This window comes from Anopheles coluzzii, chromosome 2, assembly GCF_943734685.1.
Source record: "Anopheles coluzzii chromosome 2, AcolN3, whole genome shotgun sequence".
Taxonomy (NCBI): Eukaryota; Metazoa; Arthropoda; class Insecta; order Diptera; family Culicidae; genus Anopheles; species Anopheles coluzzii.
In genome coordinates, this window is record NC_064670.1 from 369,592 (window position 1) to 383,722 (window position 14,131).

Here is a 14,131-nt window from a genome sequence, read left to right on the forward strand (position 1 = left end):
ATCCCTAAACACTAGTCTCATGGTACAGTCGTCAACTCGTACGACATAACAACATGCCCGTTGTAAAATGGATTCAATCCCCGTATGGACCGTGCCTTCATACGTCCCTCCAGGACTGAGTATACTGCTATGGGTAATCAATAAGTCACTTAAAGGACAGCCCCGCTAGTGGTACAGGTAGCCCATGATCGACAACGGTTGTAGTGCCGAAGAAGAAGTATTCCTGAACACGGTATCTGAATCTTTTTGAACCTGGATTCTGAGCGACAGAAATTTTATCTCAAGGTGCTGTGTCCTGATAATGCATGTTTTTAAAATGTGTTAAAAGAGAGTGTTTTTGATGATATTGATTTCAAATTTGTGAGATGTGACTTTGAAAATGAAACGTCTGTCATTAAGACAAGGATAACAAACGAAAGTATGGGACCGCAATGCGTTGGTAACGCCGGATCTATCTATAATCCATCAATTTCGTGATATATCATAACTACAGCTGCTGGTCGTGCATATTCCAATGTCAATTAATTACGCAGGAAGAAAGAACCATCAATTGATTACTACATCGCATGAATAAAGCTGTCCAAATTCTTAAATGCTCTTAGCGTGATGAAGTGCAACCAATTTATTGTCATTTTCTGTCGAATGTTAACACGAATAAAGCCTTCGGTAAATATTCGTTGTGTCTTAGTTCTATGTGAGCTGTGCATACACCTGAGTAGAACATCTGGAAAGTCGCTAAGTGTTTTTTTTTGGAGCGCAACTAAATGAAGGCGAAGAGTGGTAATCGGGAGCTTTTTGAATCGCTGTTGCGTTTTCCGAAGCGAGATGTGTTTGACTGTGTGCCATTGCATTATCTCGTTCTCAAGATGAGTGGCATGGGATGTATCACCCCCCGTGCTGGTGTCCGTAACGGTTCCACTATGACGACGTTGATAGATATTGGGTTGTTTGTGACGAATCTAATATTAGCTGTGACCATGATGATTTACGGCATGTTCATCACCCAGCGGCACATGCAGTCACCGATCATGTTCATCGGATTGAAAATGGTGAACTTCACCTGTTACGCCTCAACTATTTATGGATTGATCAGCTGCTTCATCAATCGGCATGATATCTGGAAATTCTACAACGAGGCATACGCCGTTGATAACATGCTGGAAGAGCTAGGCGAACGTACAAATTTCACGCGCAGCTTTGCACTGTTCGTTGCCTACTATGGTACTGCCATAGGGATGTGCGTTCTAGTGATCGCAGTAATGTACAGCGAAAACCTACCATGGATGCTGCTGCTGAACCTTGGCTACTCTTACTTTAGCCTCACAACATTTCACATCCTCAGTTTAACATGCCTCGATGTCGTACGGGCGCGTAACGTACGTTTAAATAAAGTTTTTCGGAAGCAGTTTTCGCTCGAGGGAGACGTTGCAGATCCACCAGCGCTAACAGTCTACGACCCGAAGCAAACGCTGATATTGCGCCAGATAATGCAAATATTTGATAAAATTAGTGACCTAGCTGACAAGGGGAGCTACTATTACGGTATACAGGTAAAGCGGTACTAAATGAAACCACGTAATGAAGGATGCCATGCCATAATGATACGCGTTTCCTTGATCTTTCATTTTCCAGATTATGGTCAGCATTGCGGGCTCTTTTGTTTATTTAATGTTTTACACCTTTGCCTTCACACTCGTCATCCGTTCCGTGTTACCTGCCGAGATTGTGTTCAATGCTGGGCCAATAATTTCATACTCAATGTTCGCGTACAATGTATTTATTGTGGCTTTCTACGGAAATGCACTGAAGCAGCAGGTAACGTGGAGGAAGTCACGATTTAATCAAATTAATATGGCAAAAACAAATACCCTGAGTTTTTCTATTTTACTTTTCAGGGTAAAATTACCGGGCAGCTGATAGACAAGGCCATCAATTCCACAAATAATGCTGAATTAATTGAAATGGTATCTAGGCCACTGTCCCGCTCGTAACTCGATGTCGTGTAATGTGACCAGAATATTTTCCTACTCAGCACATTCACCTCATCTCTGTTGTGGCTTAGTTGTTTAGTAGTTATTGTTTTAGTTTAACGCGCTCTCATGATAATGCTTTTCCCAATGAACTTTGTTTTTGTCGTTAGTGTGCACAGCTATGTTTCGCTAGCACGTTTGATTTTGTGCTTGTGTTTGGGCTTATAAGCACATTGTGTGAAAGCGTTAAGCTAACGTTAGTTTGATTTGCTATCGTTTGGTACATTTGAATGGCTTAGCAACGCGTAGAGCTTTTTGTTGCCTGTTCATTCAATTCTCAAACGAATTGTATCCTATATAGTCGTGCAATATTTTGCAGTTTGAGTAGAGTTCATGTTGCCTTTATGTTGGGTGTTTGGGCGTTCAATATCTGTTCCAGATTCTTTGCACCGACACTTGACCATACTGTCAATGTTTTAGCCCTATTGAATCGGTCGATTTGGTTTTTGGCACATTGGGAAATTGGAAAGCTGGTTGAAAGTCTGTCACACAACACACACAAACACACTCTTTGAATGGGAGTAACCGGATGGCGTCGCAGTAAAATTGACCCTTGATTGCTTATCCAATGCCATCTAGCACTATTCAAGTGATGCTCAGTGCGATGCTATGAACTTTACATTGATTTTGTTTTGCTGTTGCACCATTGCTTTTTGTCTTGTAAGAAGTTATGTCCTTTTTTGCTGATACCATGTATCTGGAATTGGGTTCTTTTCATGCTTCATTGGTGATGATTGTTTGCTGTTGTTGTGATTTGACGCATGTCTATGGCATTACGTCGATGTACATTTTCGGATGAGCGCTCCTGGAAACTGCTAAAACAAATACACCCTCTCTCGTTTGACCTTATCGTGTGCGACATGGCGGATGCTTCTGGCGATTGCAATCATGCGGGTGCGCTGCTGATATGTGGCAGTTGCGTATGTTTTTGATGCAACTGGGCCATCGATCACCGATGATAACATGCGGACTTTTTCCGTTCGACTGGACACTGATTTTTTCGGTATGTTTCATGCACGATGCCTTGTTATTGCTCCTCAAACACGTTTTAACTCAATTTCACCCACGCTCTAATAAAAAATGGTTCTTCCGTCAAAGCCACCGTCATGCTGGTAGATTTTCATGGATTTAATAGGACAAAAACCATAAAGTGTAGCATTTGACATCAAAACATAAACACTCGATCGATCGTTTCAATCAGCTGAAGCTCAAAACAGAGCAAGAAAATGAATATAGAAATCTTGACAAAACGCTATTGTATATGTTGTACCACCAACATCAGACGATTTTTTTTTATTGAAAACAAAAAACGGCCATAAAGGCCATGATTTTATGTGGACCAATGTTTCGTTAGCTACAATCAATCCAAATAATAACAGGCTTTTAGGATGGGAAGGGTATATTGTTTTCATGCAGTGAAATTTTAAACTGGCACAAGACACAAAAAAACTACTCTAGCCTTAAAGCTCCATTATCAGCTCAACTCTATGAGCATATTTTTATGGTTTGATAAACTGAAACACGGGTTTTTTGTCACACAATAATGATTTTTTATTAACTAGGATAAAAAATGCTAATATTAAGAGACGTATTTACCCAAAAGTATATTTATATATCATTTTATATTAGTTTGATAAGCAATAGAATATTTACACAATTTATTGTTTCAGATCCTTTCTACCGCTGCAACATACATCATCATTTTACTTCAATTTGAAAGCGCTGGAAGCTCATCAGGCTAAAACACGAAAGCGCATCGGATTGGATTTAATTAGAAAAGACACATCCTCGTATGTTATACGGGGTCTCAAACATGAGTATACAGTTGCTGTTTTATGTTTCGTATGGTTTGAAAACAATAAATCGAACATATTTTTGTATTTTCTCAAAAACCTAACGATAAACAAAATTCGAACGGTAGGACGAGCAAGTGCAAATCGTGATGAAACTTGCGTACCGTCTGTATAGCATGTACAGCCGGAAGGAATATTTCACGCAGCTTGCGAAACGCAACACATGTCCCGTCTTTCTGTCTTGGAGTCATGTTCAGAATTCGTTTCAAGTTGACGTCGACGTACGATACTTCGCAACGACGTCGTGTCGTTGTTGTCGTTAGTTGCAATAAGGGTGGCGCCATTAGCACCGCAGGGAAGATGAAAATTCTATTGTGAAAGTCTCGTGTGGTTCTTTTGTGTACGCTCTTTGGAAGAGTCACGCTTTTCAGAGTGCGGTAGTGCGGTGATAGTACGTACGGGGATAAGCTGGTAGGGGTCTAACAATTGCAGGGTGTGATGATTCCAAAGATGCATCTACGGCTCAGTGAATTCTCGTCTACCGCACACTCCAAGTAGAAAGGAAACTGCTACATTGCAAGAGAAGAAAAACATCAAACTATGTGCGGCATTAGTATTGTTGCAGAGTAATTATAATTCTGATGGTGTGAAGACAGTTCAATATTTTGGTATTGGAGCTTTTGCAATCTTCTAAAAACTAGCGCTCTGAAAGCATGTGGGATTTTGCCTTTGATCGATGCATTGTTTGCCTGCTGCATGTGCTGTTAAATAGAAAACCCAGAACCGGTTTGGTATTTTCTACGTTACGTGACATTTCGCATCGGTTAGTTTTTGCTCAGTTCTGTTCAGTGACGTTACGTCAACGTTTTTTTTATTTATTGTTTTATTTTATTCAAAGCCAAATAAAAGTTCATTCTAGCACAAATCGGATACGCTAGGAGCATCAGTTTCTATTTCATAGGTGGGTATGAGAAACGTTTCGTCAAGTTTGTTCTTTTTGGCTTAGGTATATTATTAAAATGGTATGTACTTAAAACACAGGGAACGATGTTCTGCTTTCCTGCTGGAATTCTATTCCTATCCCCCAAAATGTGATTTGACGATTCTGAAATACTTAATAGAATGCAGTCGATATCAGCTAGGCAGATTGGCGAAAGTTTTGCTGTGTGTCGGTAGGATACAGAACCGCACACAAATCAAACGAGTAAACGAATTTGCACTCATGGAGGAAAAATCAAATCAGCGAGGCGTAAGCGCCCTCACTTCCGATTGTATTGACAAACGGTGCCAGATCGGCGGATGCTGCGTTGAGTTTGATTTGAATTCAAGTGAATTCCGTTGCTGGTATACGTATTTTGCGAGCACCCACAAATATCCCGCACCAAGAAGGACATGCAAGGTGGTTTGTTTGCCTGTTGAAATACATCCTCTTCAGTGTGTGTATGGTACGGATGCGGATATGATAAAGGCAGTAGATGCAGTTGGAGCGCTTGCGAATTTGCAATCGCGGTGGGTAAAATGGATGTTTTATTATCTTCGCTGAAGGCAAGGCAAACAGATTTTATGTGCCCCTAAAACTTTGCCGGCTTACGAGCGACAGGCCCTGAAGATGTTCAATTGAATGTTTGAAAGTTGATTGCCTGCAAGAGAACACATGTTGCATGATCATGCTGTCGATCGGCTTGCTTTGCCAATTTTCAGTTCACCGCCGTTTCGTAGTGCTACAGATCCCAGCGGGTAAATGAATTTAATTGAAAACTTCCAACGTGCTAAATTGAATTAATTTGATGTTTTTCTGTTTAATATTCAAACTTCCACAGCATCATATGTTTGCTGTGCCCTGCCTGTTGTTTTTCTGCTTCACCGTTGGCAGATACATATGCTGGCCTCAACGTAGCCGTCGGTGGTAGGACGTGCACGAATAGCAAAACGAATAACAAAAAATCTCACGAAGAACGATGAAACTTGAAATTCTCTGTCCTTCGTGCGCTGTTTATGCGGGTTCAAAGTTTGACTTCTACCAAAAGCTTGTTTCTCCTGACGTAGATGAAGTGTGATCCGAGACGGCTGAGGTGCCTGAGTGGTTGTTGTTAATGCACTAGTGGCTTGCAAACTTTTTTGCCAACACTTGTGAGTGTTTGATTCAGTGTGCATGACCGATGGCTTTGATAAATTAAAGGCGGCTCCCGTGGATGATAGACCTCTCCTGTTTTATTAATTTTGGTATCCGGTAAGTAAAAGTGTTAAACGAATTGTTTTGCTTGACCTAAAGTGCGGCGAGGCTAGCGCTCGATGGCTGACGTTATTTTGATGTGAAAAACTTTAGTAATTTCTGGAGAGTGTGGTAAGTTATTCGGAAAGGTTTAGTGACACGTATTTTGCTGAAAGTGCCGACCATGTCTATGTTGAACGTCGATAACGTGTTTGTTCTTCTAATATCACCATTGGAAACTTGGACAGCCCAGTAGCATTAGCATACTAAACGAGCTGAGTAAGTGCGAGAAATCCTTTTAAGCTCCCCACCTGGGAACCTGGGAACATCAAATGGCTGCACTGGAAATAACAAAACTGATAAACTACTTAGTAGATTATGTTCTATAACCATGTTAGCTCTCCAAAAAGTCGATGAAGGTTTATTTAACTGATCGGGCTCGATTCGTTGACCAGAGAGATGCTGGCAGTATTCTAATTTTTTTTATTGCTATCTCTAGTTTGTTAGCACTTGTTCAAAGCAGACTGATGGGTCATGTTCTGATACAAGCTGGACGGTTGAAAAGTTTCAATGTCTGTTGCCGATGGGAAGTAATCAGCTAGGATCGAATGTAGAATCCTGGGACCATCAGACATTGCGAGCGATTGGGAAGGGTAGTTGATTTGATTCAATTAAATGATTTCCTTCCCGTCGTTCTTTGCCATCGGCACACCAGTGTTTCGTCCTCAATAATGTGTCATACGCAGTGTCGTTCGTTATGAAGCAAGTGTCTTTCAGTTTACGGTATAATCGATGACCTTGAGGCTGAAAAGGTAGGGTTTGTTTTGTGGGAGTCCAATGTTCGTTCTAGCCAGTACCGGCCAAGTGTGTGCTATTTGTGTTAATAATTGTGATTGCTATTCGTGCATTTCCATAGACAAACACCATCAGATCGATGCGATTAGGCGTATGCAAGAATATCCAACTGTTTGTTTTGCCATAACGAACGGCTCATCCACCTCAGTTGATCAGCTTAGCGATGGGAGAAATCGATTGATGAAATATAGTTGAAATGACATTGAAGTATGTTTCTACTAAGAATTAGAAAAGTTTGCTATGTAACTTTAAGAATAGTGTGTTGATACACTTCATTATAAAATTCAATAATAAAACAGCGAAAAATAAATTCCCAGAACAATATGAAAAAAAAACTGATAACGTACCACGCGTTTTCGAGGTTTTGAAATGGAAATCTCGATAAGAATAACAAGCGGTTTACTCGACGCTTTGAACAAAAATATCTTGAACGGAGTAGTCTCTTTGCTAGATAATGGAATAAACAAATTAATGAAATAGATGTTTTTGGAACGATGACCATATACCTCGTGGATCAGTATTTCCGCTTCGTCTAGAAAAAAAAACACGAATCCATCGAAGGATGTCAACAGTAATGAAAAAAAGAAAGGTTTATACGTCTCGTTGACTGGTCTGTAAACGGAAGAGTCCGCCGAAGCCCAAAGTATTAAGAAAAGTTTTATGTTCTATTACTGCTTTTTATGCAGAAGCCAACAAGACAGTACTTTCAAGTTCGAGCTTTACGCCTAGGAAGGGATCTGGTCAAATGAAGGTTAATGATGTTGTTTTTCAGACGGGCTAAAGTTGTTGATAAACGTTCGACTAATTGCCGTTCAATGCATTATCTTAGTAAAGCAGAGAATAAGTTTCGCTCCCGAGAGTACAATGATGTTACATTGGTTTATATCAGACCGTACCGATATTGAACGCAGCCCAAGGATAATTCCTATACAAAGCACAACGATGATCGACAGCGTACGCATGGATACGCTATGCAACAATGACTGTTGCCTTAGAATCGTTAATCTCTATCTAAAGAGGTGTTAAGTCTTCAGCACGTGAATAATTTATGAATAATTTAATAAAATTATCTAATCAATAATTCCCCTACCCATATCCCGTGTTTAGAACGTCTTCTGTTATCAGCAACACTTTCCTTCTAAATGCAACCAGCTGTGCCTGCTGTGCCGATAATGCTAAATGCTTCTTTGTTTGACATCGCCTAGTGATGATGAGTGACAGCTATTGTTAGCACGTTTTAGTGTAACTCTATTGCATGACAATAATCATCTACCTGTGTTAACTTAGGGACACCATGAAAACAGGAAACAAAGTCTTGGATCAAAAATGACGAAGAATAATTAATTTAATTATCACTCTTTTAGGTTTAGGCTTCAAGAGAAATTTCCATTGATAGGTTAGGACGAAACCGCAAAAATGATAGATTTCATAATACAGTTCCTAGTTTAGATTTCAGTAAAAGTGTTTATCTGTCCTATTCTCTTATTTTTTCGACATTTGGATGTTAAACTTTGCTTCAACGCCAATGTAATAACGTTTGTTCATGCAGGTTATTAGAATCGCTGGCTAGAAGAGTATGTGACGACTGTTGCTAGGTGCAGTGCTGCTTTCAAACTGGCCTAGATAGTGTTGATGGAGTATTTCGGATTATCTAGTACCAGTGGTTCTAGAAGTTGCACCACAAAGTGTAATTTGCTTCCGCCATATCCGATTAAACAGCCTCGTCGGTGAAGCGCCGAAAAGTGTTTCACCCCATTACGGAGTTTTCGACTGCAACTGCTCTCGTTTTGTTCCTATCGATGTGTGTTGTGCTAGTGCTATACCCAAACACAGGCATACAAATACACACATATAGACACACACACACACATACACACGAGAAAGATATAGAGGGAGGAAACTTGTGAAATTTAATATGCACCGATGCATCCGGTTCCCTTACTGCCTTTAGTCTCTCGAGACAGGGGTGTGTGAGTGTATTCGTTTACGGGGAAATTTATGTTGTGTGCACCGGTACCCTATTTTCGCTTCCATCGCATTAAAGGATGAAAAGTTGTTTTGTGGAATGCGGTTATCGCCGTCTGCCAAGGTGCATCGGAACAGTGCGTGACGTCGTCTATTTTGAGCGCGGTATGGTGCACCGTGGGAGCAAGGAGCGCAGGTTCGCATCCCTTGGAAAGCAGCGTTTTGTGCTGTGTAGCACGTGAGTTGTGTCCGCAAGTTGTCCTGCTATACATTTGTGCCGTTTCATGAAGTGATGAAGATCGTGCTGATCTTGTGTTCGAACGAGGAATTTGGCCAATTTCTAAATAGAAAGCTGGAGTGCATTCGGAAGCAAAAGTTTTACAACGTGTTTCCGGGAGCAGTTACCTTGCAGAGGCCTTGCGGGTGTCGTCGCAGGGGTTGTCGAACATGGCACGCACACATTACGGCACACTTGGCACTTTATGAGTTATAATGAGTGGAAGGGAAAAACATTCCTTCATCCTTCTTATCCTTCATCAAGATGCTGATGCAACCGGAGAAGAGGTTCGTGTTTTCCCAGCACGATAACAGGAAAGGGTGACCGCGAAAAAGGCAGGTCAGTGTCAGAACGATTTCGCTTGGAGTTTGCTCGTGCACGCGAGATGAATGTGAAACCAGCAAGCCTCGACAAGCACGAAACCAATGAAAGTTTCAAGCATTAGGGGTGGAGAACGGAAGCTCAACACTTTTAGTTCGGGATAGTGCAAGCGTCCCTAGTAAGGCAGCAGGTCTTAACTAATGATATATAGTGTCGATGACGATGTAATTAGGTGTGATGTAGTTGTGGTGCCCTTTTGCGCAGAGGCTACGTGGTTAGGTCATGCTGAGTGGCTGTCACGTTCCTGTTCGGCAAGATGCATCACGATCGAAGCGGGTGCTGCTAACAGCATAAAAGTTATCAAATATATGCGCGTTTGTTTTAGTTGTATTTGTATAAAAAGCGGCTTACAATGTTGCCCAGTTAAGGTTGTGGATTTGTGGTAGTCATGTCGCCATTTTGTTGCAAAATCGCACTGATGAAGAATTTGGGCACACCAAGCTCAAACTGAATCAATATGACACTGTAGGTGGCAAGGGCAGAAATGATCTGAAATAAAAAATCGAAAAAAGTGTATAGTTATAACGTATTTTGGTTTCAACCGTCATCAATAACTCGACCTACTGAAAGAGCTAAAGTCCAGTCGAAGCAGAACAATCCGCACGATACAACAGGCCTCTGATGTTGAAGATGATGCGAAAAAAGTACAAGCTAGTACACCAAAGGATTGTAAGCAAAAATAAACCAGTATCGTTAGATAGTGCGACAACGGGGCAACATTGCGATGATGAAAGTGTGTCGAGCAGGAAGAAAGATTTTCTTTGCTCCCCATCGTGCAATCTGGAGAGTCGTGCACGTTTGGTGTAGCGTTACAGAGATGTGGTCGATAAAAGAAATAAGCGGATTATCAGGCAGATTATGGTACGCCACGCGATGGAACGACATTGTAAGCCTCACAGATGTGAGCGAAAAGTAGCTACTTGTAGCGCACGACCGCTCGATCATCACATTCCTCTTACGTACCCGTTCCACTAGAGCCGGCGTCTTGGATGATTGATTTATTGCCTTATGGACCAGGACGGCCGTTTGCTTGCCCTGCGGTCGAATTGGATAAGGAGGAAACGTACACTTCGTCAATGGGTTGCGATGTTGCGCTGATTGGTGATTCGCGATATTACTAGAATAATGCGTGGGAATTACCTCTCTTTTCAGATCGCTCCCAAGTTTGACAAGCACCAGGAAGAGCAAAGTGTACAAGATAGTTAATGCTGAATAAATCAAAGCAAGGGCTAGTACGATCGGTGCCGGGTTGGTTAGCATGTGTCCAATGGTAAGAATGGAAAACACTACTGTGACAATCAGTGACGCACAGAACATCATTGGCTTGAAATTCGAGAAAAACGATAAAATCATGTAAAATGCAGAATGTTTTATTTACTTTTACTACACGGTGCTGAAATAAATGATATCTAAATGTAAAGTAGAGAACAGACAATCACCTGCCACGCGAAAATGGTGCAAAATATTCCAATGGCATCACACAGATTGCTGTAAATTGCTGTAAATCCTTGTATATGATTCATCAATACCCTGTACGAAGCCGCTTGTTCTCCTGAGTGTTTCTCCACAAAACAGATCCTATAACAGTGAAATTAAAAAAATCTACATTCTAACACACGTTCAACTAAAAATGATTTACAATGTAAGCGTACCGTAGCTGCTTGTTGAATGCAAAAAACCGGTCTCGAAAACTATACAACCCGCTGATAAAGGCAACCACGCAGGATATATGTATGGATCTGATAATGTAATAGTAAGAGGTAATAGCCTGCATTGGCATGCTCTGTAAAGAGAGAGTTGTGTTGACGAGCATTTTTCCAGCGGTGTAATCATTTAGGATCAGTAGTCCCTGACTAGCGAATGATCCCAGGAGCAACGCCACACAAACTAGGTGATGTTTGGAGTGCTGAATTTCATAGAAATATTTGCTAAACTGAAAAATAGTTCAACCAATAGTTTGGTGTCCGTTTAGGTTTATAAGTTCAGGTATAAAGTTTAATAATTGCCAGCTTTATTTACCAGAAAATCTGCCTCTTCCACTAACTGCACCATGTGCAGGAACTTTTTCCGAAACAGCAGCACCAACGTGGCTGACACGGAACAATTAAAGCCAGCAAGCAGATATAGAATGAGAGTGACCATGGTTATGATGCGGGATACGGGCATATTGAGAAACATCTTGGGCCACGATACGTAAAGCATTTGGAGGAAAAACGTTTGCCATAGAGTAAAAATGGCGATGTCTATAAATTTAACTTCTGATTTCAACGTCTTGGAGTGGTTACAACGATTGTTAGAGTGGTGAGAATTAGATGGAAAGGAACGCCCTTTCGCTTGGGAAATCGTATATGGGAACAAACCGAACAGCTTCAGTACACGTATATTGGGTTTCATCGTTTCGAAGAAACTCCCGATATTAAACCAATATTTTAGCCGAGTTGACATTCCGGGAAATTTGTTCCGAACTTCGAAACCGAACTTGTGTCTCTCTGATGCTTTATCACACTGATCGAGAAAGCGTAGCACCGTTCGGAAAATAAAATCACTTCCCACTGATGGAGGCGCACGGTGGATGGTGTAGAAACGATTCCAATCTGCACTTTTTTACTCAATTTTGTAATGTTACTCGAATAAAATGGAAACCCTTTTCCGCTGTTTTGCCAATTCACATCAACTTCTCAGCGACAACTGATGCATGGCTTGAAACAATACTTCGCGCCGAGGAAATATAAGCCAGTCCGTTCCATTTCCCCCAGAACGATCGTTTGAGCGGTGAGGCGTGGATAGATAAACATACCACAACGTGTTTACAGAAAGTCATAATATTTGTATGGTGGTAAAAAACGCTCTCGCACTGGGTGCATGAAATAGGAGTGGTAAAAAAGCATTGCAGGTGTGGGAATCATTCGGAGAATGATGAATGTTTTCTATCCACACCCGGTACGAACGTTTCCCTATAGACGTTAAAACCAACAAACATCACAGATAGAGGGGTTTAGGACTTTAAATTTAATTTTCAAAAGTTAATGCGGAAAAAACAACTCCTTTCAAAAGGTTGGAACAAGTGACAAAATAGTGGAAATAAACAGCATGGAAAGTATCGTTATTTTGAAACAGAACCTCAACGACTTGGTAGAAATGATTGCATAGAAACCAGACCAAGGCGCGATGCATTTGGCATAAAAAGGTTTTAAACATTCATATCTATAAGCGAATTATTGTACTTTCTTTACCACCTGTCGGTACACAATTCTGATGGTGATATTTCAACGACAAGGAAAACAAACAAATTGTGCGATTCAAATTCACTTACAGACTTGAACCAAAGACATAAACTCGCGCGCACGGTGAAAGCGAGTGGAAAGAGAAATAACAGCTTGCTGACTTATGAATATTTACTGAATTTAAAGGAATGCTGGAGTGCAGCAGCATTGACTGCAAAAGGACATGATCTTGGGCTTGTAGAGGTAATTGAATAAAGAATGGTATTTATTCAGCAAATAAACTATCGCAAAATGCGCTGTCACCAAGGGCGCTATCAAACGATTGCAAGCGAAATAAACGCTGTGACTTTGAGACAGCCGCTGCCGTCCGTATCATTCGTTTGTCGGGTGATGCCTGCTGCAAAAAGGGAGCAAAGCAGTTAAATAAAACAGAAACTTCACTAATTTGCTGTTGCTACAGCTTTACCCAAGAAGTGCATGAGAGTGGGAGCTGGACTGAGAAGATCAGTGACAGTGACGGAAGCTTTCTGCGTTGCGTCTGTACGCAAGCATGGGCAACTTTAGTCTGTCACAGTGCACAGTGCACTGACTTGTTCAGCTTCTCACCAGAGCCACAATACTGGAAGAGCGATAATTTATTTAAATTGCAACAAAAAGAAAATGTTATCCACAGCCGGCCAGCATAATGACGTTAAATCATTTAAAAACGGCAACTTAAACGGATGTCCAGGAAGTTGTGTTTGGGCGGTTGGGAAATTAGTCTTCTGTACGCTGGTACCGTACGTTTCCATGGAACTTCTGTCAGCTAGACGCGCTGGATGATGGCCGAGTAAAGGCCGACTAGATAGGAAAGGAGAGAGAACAATCGGTGCAACATTGCTGTCAACTTTCAGTCCCTGCGAGCCCTTTATGTCCGGTGCAGTGCTATTCGAGATGGCTTCAATTTCCATTTAGCATTTTTCCTTGCCAGCCAGAGCCGGAGCAGAGTGGTCTAATGACGGACGTAAAGTTTTCCGATAAAGAGATAAGCGGAATAAAATAAATGTTTTACGTGACAAGCGTTTATTTTGAGCAAAATATGACCCATCGAGGGTCGCCCAGTCCGGCAATAATGGCCAAGGGTGAAGGCTTGGAGGGAGATTCGTTGTAGCAGTATGCCTGACGGTAACATGCGGTTCAATCCCAGCTGGGGGTTTGAAACCCTCGTGAACTAAGAGATAAGGGAAAGGATTCACCTGAGGTGACAGAAAATATGTGCCTGCAGAATCGCATGCTGAATGTAAGTGTCTTTGTTTAGGTTGCTGTTCATGCGAATTGTTTTAATTTTCTCGACTCGTAAATAAAACTACAACGACATTTGCTGTTCACGACGGGCAGCATTATGTAGGTTGGTG

At 41.3% G+C, this 14,131-nt stretch overlaps 2 protein-coding genes across 2 annotated transcripts; one reads left to right on the forward strand and one right to left on the reverse strand.

Annotated features, from left to right (window-relative positions):
* The first annotated feature begins 606 nt into the window (after window positions 1-606).
* On the forward strand, window positions 607-3,298 carry LOC120950807 (uncharacterized). Its single transcript, XM_049606043.1, has one exon. It carries the CDS (start codon window positions 765-767, stop codon window positions 1,563-1,565), a length of 801 nt encoding a protein of 266 aa, XP_049462000.1. The 5' UTR covers window positions 607-764; the 3' UTR covers window positions 1,566-3,298.
* A 5,069-nt stretch (window positions 3,299-8,367) lies between these two features.
* Window positions 8,368-12,692, reverse strand: LOC120951273 (uncharacterized). The gene is made up of 7 exons (XM_049606757.1): window positions 11,520-12,692; window positions 11,166-11,454; window positions 10,941-11,091; window positions 10,654-10,878; window positions 10,219-10,548; window positions 10,078-10,164; window positions 8,368-10,002 (listed from the first exon to the last, which is right to left on the reverse strand). Exons 1-7 carry the CDS (start codon window positions 11,956-11,958, stop codon window positions 9,877-9,879), a joined length of 1,647 nt encoding a protein of 548 aa, XP_049462714.1. The 5' UTR covers window positions 11,959-12,692; the 3' UTR covers window positions 8,368-9,876.
* Between the last annotated feature and the right edge of the window lie 1,439 nt (window positions 12,693-14,131).